The sequence below is a fragment of the Rhinolophus hipposideros genome (genome assembly GCF_964194185.1).
Source record: "Rhinolophus hipposideros genome assembly, chromosome: 21".
NCBI lineage: Eukaryota > Metazoa > Chordata > Mammalia > Chiroptera > Rhinolophidae > Rhinolophus > Rhinolophus hipposideros.
In genome coordinates, this window is record NC_138067.1 from 42168772 (window position 1) to 42187867 (window position 19096).

At 50.5% G+C, this 19096-nt stretch overlaps 1 protein-coding gene across 1 annotated transcript; it reads left to right on the plus strand.

Annotated features, from left to right (window-relative positions):
- Positions 1-8490: 8490 nt before the first annotated feature.
- Positions 8491-17750, plus strand: CALM3 (calmodulin 3). Its single transcript, XM_081032453.1, has 6 exons — positions 8491-8847; positions 13023-13053; positions 15307-15450; positions 15587-15693; positions 15898-16033; positions 16113-17750. Exons 1-6 carry the CDS (start codon positions 8845-8847, stop codon positions 16139-16141), a joined length of 450 nt encoding a protein of 149 aa, XP_080888579.1. The 5' UTR covers positions 8491-8844; the 3' UTR covers positions 16142-17750.
- Positions 17751-19096: the final 1346 nt, after the last annotated feature.

Below are 19096 nucleotides of genomic sequence, written 5' to 3' on the forward strand. Positions count from 1 at the left end.
TCCCAAATCATCATTGTTGCCTGTGATGCCAACCCAGGAAATTCAGAGCCAGCGTTTTAAAATGCAAATCCCCAACTATTAACAAAATGGGTGTTAAAAAGTGATAATTGAAAAAAAAATAAAGATAACTTTTAAAATGTAGAAAACAGGTTAAGATCTTTTCTTTCCTGCAGCTCCAGACAGAAAGATACCGATTTGCATAATCAAGCCGAGCTGAAGAATCTGCTCCATAAGGTAACAAACCGAGAGCAGTTTAAAGAGCCCCCATCTTGTTTTCCTGGGCAACCTGGAGGCTTGACTTCCTGTCATCACCTGATCTGTTCATTTACGGCTGCCCTTGGAAGGATAATTTGAACAAAAGAGTCTTGTGAGAGTTCCCTAGAAATTGTTGCCATAGCTTGAGAAAAACAACCTCCCAGAGAGTCTTGCAATTCCGATTGAACGTCTTCCTCAATCATTTGTTGTCATGGTGATAACATCATATCTCTCTTATTGAAGGGAATAAATGCTTGTAGGTTTTCCTTCCCGCGCTCAATCAGAAGAGGATTGTTGGCACTTTTCTCCCACAAACGTAATGGAAATCAAAGCCTGTGACTCTGCTAGATTTCCTATTTTAACAAGGACATTGACAGTCCTGTCTCATTTAAATGAACCAAATCGTTCAGCCGCGAGCACAGCCATGTCTGCACAAATGGTAGCTGTAGTCACCATGTTGGAGGTGAACTGCAATCTTAACTTCACCAGATCGCCCGCTGGTGGGGGATAAAAAAACAATAGGACTGTCGCTGTTGGGAGATCCCCTTTCATCCTCTCCTCTGTGGAGTGCTCACCACCACCACCCACCCGGCCAGACTTGTGGTGGAGTGCAGAGCGAGGACAGAAATCCCGGAGACTCTGCTGAGGGTGGAGGAATATGCCCTCCCTCTCCACACAGGCCATGTTCACCTGCTGTCCACTGTGCCAGGCATCGTGCGATGACCTCTACACTTTTCATCCTCATTGCAGCCCCTTAAAGAGGGAATTATGACTGCCTCCCTTTCTGTAGATGAGGACTCTAAAAACAGAGAGGTTAAGTCTCTTTCCCAAGGCCACACAGCAAGAAACTGGATATACTGAGGATATGAGAGCAGAATGAGAAAAAGAGTCTGAGTTCCTGATTACATTATTGAGCCACTGAATCAGTCCTGGGCTGGCCCTGCCTCCAGACCTTCTGTTATGTGATATAGATAGATAGATAATAGATAAATATGAAAACTTCATGTGACTTTTTAAAAAAGAAATATTAATATGTTTTTTTAAGGAAAACTTTAATATGAGGTAAAAATTACAGATAGGTCACCAACTGTGACCATTTTACGATACATGGAACAATCACTGAAATATAATGCAAAGAAGTAGTTAAAAAACCAATCATCAACAGCAATGAGCACACTCGGAGTCCAGATCTTGGTTTCCAACATTATTCTCCAATAAAAGGAGCCAGGGCACCTTGGAGAAATGGCTGGTTCTAAGAATGGAGCCGGAAATATACAAGATGAGCCTGGAACATCTTATAGTGCCAAAAAAATAAGGAAATACTAGAACACACACACGATAAGGTTATGTCAAAGGGACACAGGAGCCAACTAAAAGAGCACACAACAGTCAAAGCTGGAACAATTTGGGCAACAAAATAAAACTGTAGAATTGGATTATAACCCACAATATAAAATAAATATTCACAAATCCACACTGATAAAAATAAAGTGATTGAATAAATAAGCAAACGGGAGAGAAGAGACAGATTTCCTATGCAAAAGATTTCCAAATAATTTATGTAGATATTGCTCTCTCAAGGAGGTGAAGCAAAACTCTCCACTTCCTAAGTGTGATCTGTGCAGAGTGACTTCCTGCCATAGAGCACAGTATGGAAAGGGCGGGGGAAAAGGGTAACTTTACACTGAAGAAATCTGACGAATACTATGTCAGCCAGATGATGATCAAGCTTGGCATCCATAGCGATAAGTTATATTGATAATATGCACCTTTCATGTCATGTGATGAGAATGACACTTTACCTCTGTGGTCTTCTTCCCCAAGAGCTATAATCCCAGTTTAATCATGAGAAAAACATCAAACACCACTTGAGAGACATTCTACAAAATACCTGACCAGTACTCCTCGAAACTGTCAAGGTCATCAAAACAAAGAAAGTCTCAGAAATTGTCATAGTTCAGAGGAGACTAAGGTGACATGATAATTAAATGTAAGGTGATAATCCTGGATGTGATGCTGGAACAGAAAAAGGATGTTAGATAAAAAACTAAAAAATGGATGTCAGTTAATAATATTGCTTCAGGGCAACCAGATGGCTCAGTTGGTTAGAGTGCAAGCTCTGAGTAACGTTGTTGCTGGTTTGATTCCCACATGGGCCAGTGAGCTGAACCATCCACAACTAGATTGAAGACAATGAGCTGCCACTGAGCTTCTGGAGAGGCAGCTTGATGACTCAGCTGGTCAGAGCACCAGCTCTCAACAACAAGGTTGCAGGTTCAATTCCCTGCACCTCCTGCAACTAAAGATTGAAAATGGCGACTAGACTTGAAGCTGAGCTGCACCCTCCACAACTAGATTGAAGACAAGGAGCTGCTGCTGAGCTGCCGGAGGGGCAGCTGGATGGCTCAGTTGGTCATGCTGTCAACCACAAGTTTGCCGGGATGGTAGGCTGTGCCTGCTGCAAATGAAGATTGAAAACGGCAACTGGAGTTGGAGCTGAGCTGCACCCTCCACAACTAGACTGAAGGACAACAACTTGGAGTTGATGGGCCCTGGAGAAGCACACTGTTCCCCAATGTTCCCCAATAAAAAAATTAATAATAATAATAATATTGCATCAATATTGGTTCATTCATTGTAACAAATGTACCCTACTAATATGAAAATTCAGTAACAGAGGAAACTGGACGTGGAGTATGTGGAAACCCTGTTTTATGTTTGCAAGTTTTCTGTAATCTAAAACTATTCTAAATACGAACTTTTAAAAAACAACACAGAGGAAAAACAGAATATTAAAAATTACACAAGTAACCCAAAAGAATACAAGAAAAGAGGAATAAGAGCAGATGGATCAAATAGGAAGCAAACAGAAAGATAGCAAACTTTAACCACACCATATGATTAATCACATGTAAGTGGGCTAAACACTCCAATTAAAATACAGAGATTGTCCAGCTAGATAAAAAGGAAACCCACCTATATGCTGTCCAATAAAAACAAATGTTTAAATATAAACAGCGAATCATGTTGAAAGTAAAAGGGTAGAAAAATATATACCATGCAAACAGAAAGTATAAGACTCTGGAATGGTTATACTACTATCAGACAAAGTAGATTTCAGAACAAGAAATATTACCAAAAATAAAGAGGGTTACTTCATAATTATGAAATGGTTAGTTTGTCAGGAAGACATGCCAATCATAAAAGCATATAGACCAAAGAACAGAGTTTCGATATACATGAAGCAAAATTTGACCAGTCTAAAGGGGAAAATAGACAAATCCATAAGTACAGTTGGAGATTTGACACTACTCTCTCAGTAATTTCTAGAAGTAGACCAAAAAAAATCAATAAAGATATAGAAGACTTGAGCAACACTATCAATCAATTTGACCTAACTTTATGCTTCTATAGAATACACAACAACCAAATTCTTTCCAAGTTCCATAGAATAATAACAAATATATAGCACATAGCAACCCATATAACAAGTTTCAATAAATTTCAAAGGATTGAAGAATGTGTTCTCTGATCATAATGGAATTAAATTAGAAATCAATAGCAATATATATGTAAAATATTGAGTATTTAGAAATTAAGCACACTTATAAATAATCTAGAGATCAAGGAAGAAATCACAAGGGAAATTAGAAAATATTTTGCACTCAATAAAAATAAAAATGCAACACACCAAAATTTATGGGATGCAGTTAAAGCTGTGCTTAGAGGGAAACGTATAGCTTTAAAGTGCTTATTTTAGGTAAAAAAAACCTACCATGGATTAGAAGTGTAGTGTAGTTAAGACATGGAATCTAAAACCAATCATATCCTGTTTAAAACAATACAACAAAACAGAGGGAATTGATTTTAATAGTATATTTTATTTAACCCAATATGTTCAAAATACCGATTTTCAATATGCAGCATTAGCCCCATTTCAAGGGATCAATGACTACGTGTGGCTAGTGGCTACCATATTGGCAGAAGAGCTCTTAAAGTACTAGAACCATCCTGGGCATGTTGGAAATGCTTTATATGTTCATTAAATAAACATCAAGAAAGATAAAAATTATTTCTGCAAGTCAAGAAGATAAAAGACCAAAATTCCTGGCATGTTTCCTGTGAATATACATGTATGAGACTTCTGTCTAGGGCAGCATATTTCAAACTGTGAGTTGCAATCCATTATAGGTTTGGAGGCATCAGTAGGTCACAACAAGCATCATTTCTGAAACATGAAATGAAATAGAAAAGAAAATAGAGTCCCTTGCTCATGGTAAGACTAAGTTCTGCTTCTGAAATTTTTGAAAATGTGTGTGTGTGTGTGTGTGTGTATGGATGGATGGGTTATGATGTAAAAAGTAGCTCTCACTGTGAACCTTATTCAAAAGAGTTTGAAAGCCACCGATCAAGGATACATTTAAGAGTAGAATTGCTAGGTTAAGACTTAGCAAATGGACATGTTCAACTTGCCTGTAGAGATTGTCAAATGGCTGTCTGTGACCATGACCATGATATGGCAACAAAATTCTGTTCCTTATTTTTCCTTCTGGGGCACACAAAAAACGTGTGTGTGCCCCAGAACACACTAGCAATGTGTGAGACCCCGTAGTCATCACCTAGCAATGAGGTGAGACCATGTAGCTGGTTCCAGACCGTGAAAAGTAAGCAGAAGTCACATGTGTCACTTGCACACTTAAGCTATGAGAATCTCCGGTTTCTGTCTTCCCCTGCTACGTCAACATAGAGAACTTCAGGAGAGATGAAAGAGCCCGGGTCACTGAGTCACCACGTGGAGGATAGCTGTCCTGCAGAGCGGCCGAGACCCATGCAGACTGTGTGAGAGTGAAAAACTCGAATTGTGTTAACTGAGATTTTTTACAGTTGTTACTGCATTATAACCTAATGTATCTTAAATGGTACACTCACTGGAATGATTGTATCAATCAATACTCCCATCAGTATTGTAGAAGTATATCTGTCTCCCATATTCATTCATTAAGAAAATATTTATTGAGCACCTACTATGTTCCTGGCACTGTTTTAGGCACTGGAGATACAACAGTGAACAAAACAACAAGATCAGAGCTCGTGAAGCTTGTATTCCAGCGAGAGACTCAAACTATAAATAGAATAAATAGGAACATTATATTTGAGATGGTGGCTACTCCTACGAAAACCAGTAAAAGCCAGATAAAGGGAATGGGGAGTGTTGGGTTACAATTTTAAATGGCATGGTCATGGTAGGCCATCATTGAGGACGTGTCATTTAAACAAAGACTTGAAGCTAAGACGGGGAAAAGCCACATGGCTATTATGCAGAGAGCATGTGAAGGAGAGGCAATAAGACAAAGGCACTGAAACAGGAGCCAGCAACAAGTGTTGGAGGAATAGCAAAGAGGTCAGTGTGGCTGGAACAGAGAGAGTAAGAGGAAGACCATAGGGAGGTGAGTTCAGGGAAATAACAGGTTCTCGATTGTGGGTCGAGCAATAGATAATATTGTTGGCCTTGGTGTTTGTCCAGCTGATATCAAATGGTGTGTTGTTGTCATTGTAATTTGAACTTCCCTGATTATAATGGGGTTCGGCATTAGTTTGTTGTTCATTCCTAAAGCTCAAAAGATTTGAAGATACGACCTTGGTACTTTTGCCTACCTGTAGCATAAGACAACCTGAGCCCAGGAAGTCCCCTGTAATGTCACTAAGATCATTTCTCTGGAAAGAGGGTGCGTTGAGACTAGGGTGACCGAGTTTAGCAATTAAAAATACAGGACTCCGATTGAATTTGAATTTCAGATAAACAACAAAAACATATATTTTAGTATAAGTATGTCCCATGTAACTTTTGCTCAAAAATATTACACTGAGCAAAAGAAGCCCAAAACAAACCAACAATACATGCTATATGATTCCATTTCTATAATACTCTGTAACGGCAAAACCAATCTCTAGTCACAGAAGCCAGAACAGTTATTGCTTGAAGGGGACAGGAATTGACTGGAAAGTGCTGCAAGGGAGCTAAGGTTGGGGTGATGGAAATATTCTAGAACTTGTCTCGGGTGGTGGTTACACGGTTGCATGCAATTGTCAAACTCATTGAACTGAATACTTAAGATCTGTAACATTTTATTGTATGTAAATTAAGCCACCCATGCAAAAAACAAAAAAATGAGTCATACAGCTGACTGAACCAATCAGAGGTATGGAGGTAGGGCGTGCTGATTGGTTTACGCCTGAACCTCATGGCCACTCGCTGAAGTACCCACAAGAGTCATCTTCCATCAAAGCAAGGGCAGTAACCAAAAAGGAGTGGAAATGTGGGGCAAGAATATGTTTGGCTGCCATAACAAAATGACCCAAAGTAACAGTGGCTTAAGCAATATAGAAGTTTATTTCTTAAATAAAAGTTGGACACTGGGGATGGAAAAGTGAGCTGTGCTCCAGGAAATCATCAAGGTCTCTCATCTAATGCCCACGATGGCTGCTCCTCCAGCTGGCAAAAGGAGAAGGAGGACATGTCCCCTCCCTTGAAGGCCATACCCAAAAGTTGCTTCACTTCTCTGTTCTTGGTCAAGCCTTTCCACCTCCTAGGTTTCATCTAATTCCAGCGGCACTAAAACAGTTTCATCTGGTGGAAAAATGGAAGAAACAAGCCTGTAGGGAGCTTGTAAGAATTAAATGAGCTAATGCACACGAAGTACTTGGAACACAGTAAGCGCTCAAAGGCGTTAGTGGTAGCATATTTATTATTTCATAGCCCTAAATAATTCAGAAGATCCGTCTGGTGAAATTGAGAATCAAGAAAAGAGAAGAGGGAAAGAACAGGAGGAGCCTGGATTCCTTTTACTTATTTGTTCAGCAAATGTTGGCTGGTCCTTGGCCTTCTCTGTTTCGGGGGCCAGTGCAGATAACCAAGACAAAGTTTAGCCCAGCTCATCATATCCATCAGGAATTCTTTGGTTGCAAGTTACAGAAATTCAACTCAAACTAGCTTGGGATAAAAGGGAAAGTTTAATAGTTCATGTCATCAAAATTCTGGCATGATGGGGTGCAGCTGGCCTTAAGAGTACCGGAGAGAGGGAAGTGAATGCCAGGGGGACTCTCACCCCATCTCTCTTTTGCTTCTCCCAGTGTGTTTTATTCTCTCCTCCCGGTGAGTAGGAAAATGGCCCCTGACAGCTCTGAAACTATTCTTTCACAGCCTCCCCACCCAAACGGAAAAAGCTTCTTGCCCCCAAACTCTAGATCCAAAAGCCCAGAGAAGGACTCTTATTAGCTTAGCCTACATTCTGTTTGGGGGGGGGGGGACATAAAAACCTGCCCAGCTTGACTCACTTGCCCATCCCTCAGCCAATCACGGTGAGGAAGGGAGGGGCACATAAGCGAATGGCAGCTCCTATTCTAAACAAGAGAAGTAGGGGTGCATTTCTGAGCCCCGGTAAACAAATTGTCTCGGCTAACCTCATTAATTCTTTTTCCTCTTCTGGCTGGAAGCTTGGAACAAGAAATGCTAGAGTCTGGTGGTCTAGAAGACAAGCTAATGGTTGGGAAGTATGGTTTCCCCAGTCCACCTAAGCACGAGTCCCTGCATACAGCAGGTGCCCAATTAATGCTTATTGCAGGAATAACTGAATTAATACTCTATTCTCAGAGGCTGCCCTGGGACCGCCCCAATTTCATAGACCCTGAGCTGATCAGAATTGAAGCGGGGATATGGGTCCCGCACACCCGTGCAGTGCGTCTCAAAGCGCCGACACCTGCCCCGGGGGGCGGAACCTTCAGGTGACAGACAAAACCTTGAAGGCCCCGCCACGTTTTAGGGCCCAGTTGGGGGCGGGGCTTCCAGACCCCAGCATTTTGGATTGCACCATCTTCCATCTGTTAGGGGGGAGATCCGAGAAATTCCTTCTGTACCTTCCGCCGGCGCTTTCACCACTCTCTGGCCACTAAGACGATGTATTTGCTTCTCTAGAAGCCACACGGTTTCCCCATTCACTTCGTTCCGCCTCACGGCTCCACGCGGCCACACGTTTCAGGCTTCCCCCCACCACCACCACTCAGTGGCTCGTCCCAGTTTGACGCATTGCAGGGAAGGCCCGACCAATCGGCGCCACGCTCTCATTTCCGCCATGGCCCGAGCCCAATAGCGGCGCGGCTCACACAAGGACTCGTCACGCGCCGCCGAGCGTGCCCCTCCGCCGTGGAGGAAAGTGGTGAGGCCACAGGGGTTGGGGCGCGCGGCGACGGAAAGTAGTCCCGCGGCGGGTGCGTGCACGCGCGTTCCGCTGCCAACCTCGACACTGTACGGGGAGGGAACTGGAGCTCCGAGGGCTCGGCGACGCGGAGAGAGGCGCGGAGGGATCCGCGGGAGCCGCAGTGCGACGGCACGTGGGCCGGGCGGGGCGGGGCCGGGCGAGGCGGGGCGCGCGCGGCGGCCGTTGAGGGACCCTTGGGGCGGGCGGCGGCGGCGGCGAGCCCTGCGGCCAGTGAGTGTGGAGGCGCGGACGCGCGGCGGAGCTCGATCTGCTGCAGCTGCTGCCGCCGCCGGAAGAAGCTTGATCCTCCCGCTCCGGACACCCCGGCCTTACCATGGTGAGCGAGGCTGGGGACTGGGCGGCCACGGCGGGGCGGGACCCCTGACAGGGCGAGGGGACTCCGAATGGGGGCGTCTGGCGACCCTCGCTGGCCCCCGGTCCGGGGCATTCGAACCCCGAGCGGGACGTTTGGGTCCAAGAAAGAGGTTTGGGGGCTTCCAAAAGCTACTTTGGGCACCAAGTGGGTTGTTTAGACCCCGAAATAGGCACCTGAGCCCCGTGCCGGGGCATTTGAACCCGGGATGGAACATAGGACCCTAAGAGGGGGCGTCTGGACCACCCAAAGGGCTTTTGCACCCTGGACAGGGCGTTTGGTGTCTGAGGTGAACCCCGGGGAGCGAGATGAGAGACGCCGGCTGGGGAAGCCGGTGACTCGGGCCGGATGGAGGTCTGGAGTCCTGAGCGGCGGCAGGGAAGGGGATGCAGGCGGAGGCCGCGCTGCTGGGCAGCTCCCCGAGGCGGGCTGCGGGTGGCCGGGCCTTGGGTGGGCTGGGCATGACTTCTGCAGATCAGAGCTGGGGGGGGGGGGTTCTCGGAACATCAGCATTGCAGAGGAAGGAGGAGGGTGAGGCACACGCTTCGTGGAGGAAGGGCCTGGGGTGGGTGGCAGTGGAGGTGAGAAGATGCTCTTGAAACCTGCAGAGACTGAAAAGAATTGGGGTCACGGAGGTGGTTAAAAGGGGATGGTGGCAAGACCGGTGCTTGCCAGTGGTGGGGCAGCAGGGGCCCCCCTGATTGATTTGGGGGGAGCCCGATGGGGTTCTGAGATTACCAGTGGGTAAAGGCTGTGGATCTAGGAAGAGGCGGTTGGGGGAGGTTTAGGGGGGCAGGGAGGATCGGGGGGGGGGCTTTACAAGGTGAGGGCTTGGGCTTGGGTGGTGGGAGGTGAAGTGGAAGGAAGCTTGGGGTGGGGGAGTCGGAGGAGAAAATGAATGGCAGCCAAGGTGGGCCTCGGTTTGGAGGTGGATGTGGGTAGCTCCCTGGAAGTCCCTGGGGAAAAGGCTGGGACAAAGACTGTTCAGTCTGCATGGGGAGTGGGCTGCAGAGCCAGAGGGAGTGGCTCTACGGTTCCCCTTCTCCAGGAAGAACATGGCTGGGCAGAAGGCACCCGGCCGCTGGAGCAGGTGGGCGGAGTTGTTCAGGCCCTTATTGCGCACTGAAGTCCCGTGAAATGGGGGTGAGGGATCAAAGTTTAGGATACATCAAATGACCCAGCTTTTTAAGCCTCACCCCCTCACTGCCCCTTTCAGACCAGGAGAGCTGCTTTTTCCAAAGAGGAATGCTGGTTTTCTCCTGATTTCCGGCTCCACTCACTGTTCTGCATCTCCTCACTTGTGCCAAATGACAGTGCAGTAGAGTGTGGCGTCGGTGACAATCAGGCAGCCTGTTTCTGTGGCCTCAGGGTGGGGGCTGCAGAGTTTGACCATAGAGGACCTCCAGAGGGACCCTTTCATCAGCCTGAGGGCCACTTGCTCTGTTCAGGGCTGGTACCGAATGCTTCTGTTAATTCACACAGCTGAGCTTTGAGAGAAAGCCAGCAGACTGGTTCTTTCCTACTCCCTGCCCCCCACAACACCCCCCAGCCCCCCCAGCTCCGGCTCAGAGCGCAGCCCTCCTCCCTGGCAGTGCTGGGGAGAACAGGCAGCCGCTGCTGTGTATCAGATCTCATACTTGCTGACACAGACCTGATGGCTCTTCTCACCGCTATCCCACTTTCTTCCAGCAGAACCTTGCAAAAGGGGTGCTGAAGCACTGGCAGGTGCCAAGAGGCCCCCCACCTCCCCAAATCGGACCCAAACTTTGGCCCCAACTAGTTTCTCTTTCCATTTATAATCAGCAAGGTATGGGAGGGACAAGTCACTGTTAACTAGCCTTGGACGGACTTTGGCCTGAGAACTGTGGCTCCTCCTTGGCCCCGGTGAGGGGCCCTGGCCTTGGTTTCTGAGCTCATCTAACACTGCTCTCTGGCATTGGCTGGAGGTTGGGGCAAGGCAGAGAAATAATACCCTCTTCCTTCCCCCACCCCACTTTTTTTTCATTGTCCAGCGTCTTGCTGGAACCTAAGATGAGGAATACGGAAGCAGGAGACCAGCTGGGTTATTTTGGAGACAGTTTTTGGTGAAAGCTATTGATCTTCAGCTCTGCAAAGGAAAGAAGCCCTGAGAAGGGGTCCCCAGCAACAATCCCTTCTGGGCAGTTGCCATGATTTGAGATCTGTAGCTTGGAGCTGGGACCTTTCCTTCACCTAGAAGAAGAGACGGGGGGTTGGGGGAGGGTTTCCTGACCTGGAGGGAGAGCGTCTGACCAGCTCTACAGGCAGAGCCACAGCTATTGGCAGCAACCCTGAGACAGTGTGCTGTGCCTCACCTGCACCTTCTGGCCCATCTGGGGTGGGGAGTGGCAGACACTGCCTTCAGAGCCACTCTAGGGCATTCTGCAACCTGCCCTGGCCCCACACCCCTGACAGCGTTGCCCAAAGGTGGGGGAGAATTGGGCTTCCTGCCGAGTGATGCAGTGGGGGCAGGAAGGTCCCTGGTTGGGCTAGCTTTTCCATATAGGCCAGGGGAGAGGATGGAAGCAGGTGGCATGGCGGCCCTCCTCCCCAGACGGCTCCTCTCCTCTGATCTTCCTCTTCCCTTCCCCTGGGATTGCCCGGCCTTGGTAACCAGAAGCCCATCGTCTCTTCTCACTTTCCCTGAACAGCTTCCTTGGTGGCAGGACCTAGGGGAGGGGCCCAGGCTTTGCTCTTAGGAGACAGCAGAAGTGCGTGGAGCAAGGGGTTCATGAGCCTGGGGCTGCCTGATGGGCGTTAGGAGCCTAGTGGCTGAAGCTTTTTTTCAGGCAATAAAGAAGTATCTCCATTTGGCCTCCAACACTTCTCTTTAGACTTTAGACTCTTCTAGAATGTGCATATGTGGTGTTTTTCCTTTTCTACCTTCTTTCTTCCCCCTCCCCCTTTAGCCATCTCTCCTCTGTCTTTGATTTGTCTCTCCTCATTACTTTGATTTCCCCTCCCATTCTACCTATTTGGGGGTTGGCTTCAAGTTCTTCTTCCCTTAGACTTTTTTTTTTTTAAAAAAAGGACATTTTAGACCAATTCCAGTGTGACCAGTTCTTAATATTTGGGACAGGGTGGGGACTGTGGCTAGCTTCCATCCAAGCTTTGGAACCTCTATGTAGAATAATGCAAATGCATACAAGAGGGTGCATTGGTTTGGGGGGCCCTCAGACCCAAAGAAAGAACCCTCTGTAGACTTGGAGCCGCCTTCCCCTGATTATGAAAGGAAGTAAAGGAGGGGGAGCAGTCAGTCTGGACCCACAGTGGTCAGGGGAAGGTGCTACCTTCTTGGCAGCATTTACAGAAACCAAGGAAAATTCATCTTTTCACTGCCTAAAGCTAAATCTTGGGATTCAGCCCCCACTTTGCCCCTCCCCCAGAGGATCCCTGTACCTGGCTGCTTCTCAGCACACCAGTGCAGGAAAAGCTGGTCTGCCCCTCCTCTGTCCCACCTCCAAACCCCGCATGCAGCAAGGGCTAGAAAGGGTTAAAAACTGCAGCGCAGCTGGGGCGGTCCTACAGCCTCTGCAGCCACTGCTGCTGCCCGCTGCGGTCCCCTCCCTGACATTTGGCCCTCCTTCCCAAAAGAAACAGGTCAAAATGGTGCTCTGCACCATCCCTGTGTGCAAGGGAGTGGAGCAACTGCCTCTAGCCTGACCGGGGTTCTTTCAGATGCTCAGAGCCACCATCTAGGAGAATTTTTGCCAGTTAGGTACACTGTGCTTGGACCTAGCGCCTCCAAATAGATGACACAGAAACTAGCTGGCAGCCCAGACACCTTCTCTCTGCCCTACCCAAGGACTGGCCTGTTTCAGTTTGGAGCCTTCTAGAGCTGCTTGATTAGGCCTCCAGGGCAACTGCTCACTTCACACAGCCTCTGGAGCTCCCAGCAGCGGGCGTTGACACAGACAGGAACCTGCTGTGCAATGTGGCTGGTCTGGGGCTGGAGCAGCACTTCTCCCGCACCCTGACTCAGGCATGTCCCTCCCTTGCCCAGGTGCATGGGATGCCATGTGGAGCTGGCCTCACCAGCAGGGGCTGGGCTGAGCGAGGAAGGTGTAGCCCTGACGGCAGCTAGCCCTCCCGGTGACTAACTCTGCTTCCTGCTTTTCCAGGCTGACCAGCTGACTGAGGAGCAGATCGCAGGTGAGCTTACCTACCCCACTCCTCATCCTCCCTCAGGAGGCCTCTGCATTCCCGGCCAGGGGTAGCATCTGACAGATCAACTTGTGTGTCCCCTACATCACCTAGTGCTCTGCCCTGTGCTTAGAATGTTAATAAGTGGCCTATAAGAGCACACCGGTGCCCCAGTAACACCAAGCCCCGTGGTCCTGTCACAAGCCTTCACCAGACAGCAAGGGCTGCAGGTCGTCTGGGAGTCTATTAATCAGTGGCTGCAGGGGGAGCTGGGCTGTCGTCCCAGCTCCTGCCAGGTAGGCTCAGCAGGTCAGCTCCCTGCCTCCCTGTCCCACTTTAGGAGCCGCCCAGGAAATGCCTGTCGCTCCCACCTCTGCACTTCCCAGCTTTGCACTCCTCTTTGCACATGCTCACGCTCACCAGAAGTGCATTTCTCCCGTTCTCTGCATGGGCAGCAACTTCTCATCCTCCGTCTTAGCTCACCGGTCACCTCGGAGAGGCCTTCCCTGACTCCCTGTCACATAGACAGCCTTCCTTTGCTCGCACGTCATCCTGTGGTTTTCCTTCATAGCCTTTCTGGTCGTGTGACATTATTTTTTATGATGTCTTTATCTGCCACAGCTCCTGTCACTAGATGGGACTTCCTGGAGCTGGGGCTTTGTTTTTGTTGATCCTGCTGTACCTTCAGTGCCTAGAATCTATAGGTGCTCCGTAAATTGTTGTCGGCTAAATAAATGAACAAAGGAGCCGTCCCATACCTCCCAGTAAGCTGAAAGAAATCCTTGGGTCCCATCTAACTCACTTCTGTAGCCAAAAAGGTCACAGCTGCAGGAACTAGTATGTGACTGAGTGGGTTTCCAGGTCCCCCTTCCCAGATTGAACTGCCTGAGGACAGAAACCAGCTCGCGGTTTATCTCCATAGCCATGGGCCACTCCAGTAGACAGGAGCAAAGGTCCAGAGAATGGGGCCCCTGGGCCCCCGCCAGTACCCAAGCTGTAGCTTTGCTGTCAGGTTCACTGGGCTATGTGATGGATAGTGGATGTCCAGCTTCTGAATTGGGAGGAGGCAGGAATGGACTTGCCTTCTCTCCTTTCCTCCTCAACCCTCCCGCCCACCTCTCTCGCACCGCCAACACACAGTCACACTTTTCAGCTTCTAAACTTTGGCCCCAAGTGGCTATGGAGACCCACCGAGGCAAGCCAGAGAACTGCCTTGTTTAGTGGTCATGAGTTCAGGGTGCACACATGACTTTCCCTGCACCCCAAGAACAACAAGGCCTCAGCACAGGGAGGTGCCATTTATTATCCCCAAGGAGATTCTCACCGTCTCCCCAGGGCCCAAAGGCTCCAGAGTACAGCTCGGTTATGTGTGTGGCTCCCAGCACACGTGCCACCCACACCCCAATTCTCTGCCCTCGTGTAACACAAACACACCACTCGCCACCCTGTCCCCATTAGCAAACTGTCCACCACCTCACCCCAGCCCACACCCTCTGGGAATAGGCTGCTAGGCATCTGTTCTCTAAGGGTTTGGGGGTAGGGAGCACCCGGTGCCAAAATGGGCCCAGTGGGAGGGCAGGAGCCACGTGCTTCTTCCCCGCTCCTGATGCGTCCCCAGCTGTGGCCTTCCCACTCAGCACCACTAGCTCCTCATCCTCCTGGCTTGGCAGCCCTCCCCTTTCCTTCCATCCGCCCACCCGCCCCACGCACCGTCCGTCAGCCATGCTCTGCTGCTGACCACCCCCACACTGCACCACACAGCCATTCACTCGCTCCTCTGGAAGCCGGTAGCATCGGCCCGAGGAGCTGGGCTGGTGGTACCAGTCAAGAGGGACACGGTGCCAGCCAGAGGGATTCTATAGCCTCCCCTTTCCTTCCCAGACAGTTGACCTTGGCTGGCATACTTTAGATCGAGACTTCTCTTGGCTCTCATCCACTCCGTGATATTGGTCCATTTCATCATTTGAGGGAGAGGCCGAAGCCAGAGACCACAATATAAATTACCTAACCACAGCCGTCAGCCCATCTCCCCCGCTGTCCTCACGGAGCGAGGTTGGTGGGACAGGTAGCTTCACCTGGCCTAGAGGAGGTGCTCAGTAAGTTGAGCGCTGAGGCGAGAGGCTGCGACTGGCGCTGAAGTCGGGTTCTGGCTTCTGCAGGTGGACCTGACCCTCGGCCTGGCTCCGCGGAGCGAGTCCATACCCTGACGGCAGGCTTTCCCTGCGCTCCTTCACCTCTGACTCATTCCCTTTCTTCCCTCAGAGTTCAAGGAGGCCTTTTCCCTCTTTGACAAGGATGGAGATGGCACTATCACCACCAAGGAGTTGGGGACGGTGATGAGGTCCCTGGGACAGAACCCCACCGAAGCAGAGCTGCAGGACATGATTAATGAGGTGGACGCGGATGGTGAGTCCCGTGGCGCAGGGGCGGGGGCAGCCCCTTCCTGGTCAGCCCTCCCAGCACAGGGTGCCTTCCTCTGGGCGATGGAGGTCGTCTCCGAGGCCAGGCCATGGGCGTTTCGAGCTCCCTCCCCACCTTCCAGGGAACGGGACCATTGACTTCCCGGAGTTCCTGACCATGATGGCCCGAAAGATGAAGGATACCGACAGCGAGGAGGAGATCCGAGAGGCCTTCCGTGTCTTTGACAAGGTGAGCAGTCCTTTCCCAGAGCGCTTGGGACTCTGGTGAGGGACGCACAGCACTTCCGGAGCCACTGAGTCACCGCTCCCGGGAGGCCTGGGTCCCAGTGCCAGCCCCACAGGAAGCTCCCGCCCTGCTCCCCCTCTCCCACTGCCCCCGGGGAGACCAGCCAACTGCCTCGAGCTCACAGCCTTTGCCTGACCCCAACACCAGGATGGCAACGGCTACATCAGCGCGGCAGAGCTGCGTCACGTAATGACGAACCTGGGTGAGAAGCTGACCGATGAGGAAGTGGATGAGATGATCAGAGAGGCCGACATCGACGGAGACGGCCAGGTCAATTATGAAGGTGAGCTGGAGCAAGGCCCGGGGTCCCTCGTGTCGGGGGCCCACTCCCCTGCTGACCTCCCTCCTCCGCTTCCTTCCAGAGTTTGTACAGATGATGACCGCAAAGTGAGCGCCCGGGCAGCTGGTGATGCCCGTTCTCTCGATCTCTCTTCTCGCGCGCACTCTCTTCAACACTCCCTGCGTACCCCGGTTCTAACAAACACCAATCGGTTGACTGAGAATCTGAAAAAGCAACAAAAGATTTGTCCCAAGCTGCATGACTGCCCTTCTCCTTCCTCCCTGAGCCTCCTTTCATGCCCCTCATCTCTTCCTTTGCCCTGTCCCCTTCCATTCACCTCTTCCAAGGCCTGACGCATTCATAAGATAACCCCTCCCATCCCCCAGGGGAGCCTCTGCCCTCCTCCAGCCCGGGTGGCTCTCCTCCGTCTTGGTTTGTTTCCTTTGGTTTGTCATCTTATTTTGGGTGCTGGGGTGGCTGCCAGCCCTGTGTCGGGACCTGCTAGGGAGGGGACAAGGCCTTCACCCAGGCCAAAGAGCATGCCTACGCCATTGCATGCAACCAGCCCTGTGATTCCATGTGCAAATCCCAGCAGCCTTTGGGGCAGGGGTGCGGAGAGAGGCGTTCCAGAAGGACTGGGCGGAGTGAGGAGTTGTGGTGTTGGCTGGATGTGGCCCCGGAGAGGGTCGCGGGGCAAGGGAGTCTTGGAAGCTGGCATTCTTTTACCACTTGAGGGGGCCAACTCATAGAAGGGGACGGACCGAGTGGACAACACTCAGACCCCACTGGCTGCTCTTCTGAAATCATCTGATTGGCTTCTCGATGCTGGGCTGGGTGGGGGCTGCTCACTTGGCCACTCTGTGGACTGTACCTGCCCATGTCCCTAAAGCGATCTCAAGCTGTTCTGTAAATACCTGGTGCTAACATCCCACGCGCTCCCTCATGACACACCCGCCTGCCCCTGCGTTGTGGTCCCCTCAAGGGAACCAATGTGTGGGGATGGTCGCTTTGTAATGTGCTGGTTGTTTTTCATTTATGCCCCTGAAAACTTTAAATTTTGTCAAAAACCATGCTGGGCTAGCTAGTGGGTGGGGAGAGGGAAGATGTACGCCATCGCGCCCGCCCTGGAGAGAACGTAACTGCAATAAACAGTCTTGTCCGCTAGCTGCCAGGAGCGGCCAGTGATGGCTCTGCTTCCGGGTCAGCGGCCCCTCCTCCTCCATGGTGACTTGCTGGCTCCCTCACATGTGTGCTGTCGCTGTGCCCTCCTCTCACCCGCCTCGCCCACCTGCCTGCCCCCACACTCTGCAGCGGAGAGCATGATCCGTGACCTTGCTTCTGACTTTGTGGGACAAGTAAGTTAATGTGGGCAGTTCGCTCGTCTGGATTCTTTTTTCCTTTTTCTGTTCTTTTCATCTGCCCCCTACCCCCCACCCCCAGGTTGTTCAAGTGGCTTTTCCTGGGACCTGCCCAGCTTTGAGAATCTCTTGTCATCCACCCTCTGGCACCCAGCCTCCAGGGGAGGGCGGGGAGGGGGGGCATAGTTGGAGACCCAGCCAAGAGCTGAGGATCAGGGCAGGTAGGCATGAGGCTGTGGACATTTTCGGAGTGTTTTGGTTTGGGTTTTGTTTCTTTTTAAACCGGGCAATATTGTGTTCAGTTCAAGCTGTGAAGAAAAATATATATCAATGTTTTCCAATAAAATACAGTGACTACCTGATGGGCTCTGGCCCTCTTGTCTTGGTTTCTGGGCCTGCTCCCCACATGGACCCCGCAGCCTTGGTCTGGAAGAGCCTTTCTTCCATGCTCCCTCCAAAGACGGATTCTCATCACTGCGACCAGTGGGGGGGGGCCCTGAGCTGGAGTTCAGGTCCCAGCCAGACTGCAGTCATTGAGGGCAGGACACTGTCCTGGCTGGGAGGCCGCTCAGCTTAGTGCTCACCGCACATCACACATCAGCACAGGGACGCGCACATGTGAGAGACCAACCCCACCCTTGGGGGGTGGGGGGACATCAGACTTCAGGACAAAAACAGAAATCCTCAGGTTCATAAAGGAGCCGAGGCCCAGTGGGGGATTCTCAGCAGGGTGCTGTGGGGACAGGGTGGCATTCACTGAGTGAGTCACTGTCAGTTGGGCAGCCTAAGCGTGCCATGTGGTCCTGAGCTCATGGAGCTTCACTCAACTCCAGGAGAGGGCCCAGGACTTAGGAAGACGCGAAACAAAAGCCCAAAACAACTGCAAATTACAGAAAGTTCCTTACTTTTCCCAGGGGTAAGAGGGATGTGAAGAAGAAAGGCCTACAATCCAGAGCAGTGCTGGAGGGGAGGGATATAACAATGGGGGGGGTGGCTTTTCCCAAAATACACATCCCCCACCCACAGGGCTCGGGGAATGAACAGTTAACAGACTAACTTCTGAGCTGCTTACACTTGGCCACAGAGGCCGGGCAGGAGTCAAGCAGATACAAGAGTTCAGTGGAATAAAGATTCCTGCCTTCTGTTCATCTTCATCTGGCCTTGGAAGGATGGAGAAGCCTGGCAGGGCCCACCCAACCTCAGGGGCCTTCCTTGTGGCAGAGATTAGGCCTGGGAAGCATCTTCCACAGAGCCCAAGCACTGTGGGAGAGGAAGTTGGGAGCAGCAAGCCATTTTTCCAGCGCTCCAGTGTCTGTGCCCTGTTTTTCTGCATCTGGTTGTGGTTTGGCATTTGGCACAGTAAGGCAGTGGGTGTAATGAAGAGCAGCCGACCACTGGCTCCAGCACTGAACTTCCTCTCTGGCCTCAGGCAGATGACTGGTCCTGACCTCAATGCCTCTGCCTGTAGAATGGGGACATAATAGCACCTGCCTCCTGGGGCTGAGTCAAGGACTGAGTGAGCAGGAAGAACCAGGCCTGGGGTCCAGTAAATGCCCAGTGAGCATTCGGCATTCTATATGGGGTGTTTCCTACCTCACAGGTTCTCTTCGAAGTTCTGCATCCATGATCTTGAGTCCTTCAAGCAACCATTGGGGCTGGATTCAATTAATCCCCATTTTGCAGCCTAGGAAACTGAGGCCCAGAGAAA

Excerpts from the sequence above, each read along its gene's own strand:
- CALM3 (XM_081032453.1), top strand. Across the intron at positions 13,054-15,306 it reads GACTGAGGAGCAGATCGCAG|AGTTCAAGGAGGCCTTTTCC; the intron begins GTGAGCTTACCT and ends TTCTTCCCTCAG. Across the intron at positions 15,451-15,586 it reads TAATGAGGTGGACGCGGATG|GGAACGGGACCATTGACTTC; the intron begins GTGAGTCCCGTG and ends CCCACCTTCCAG.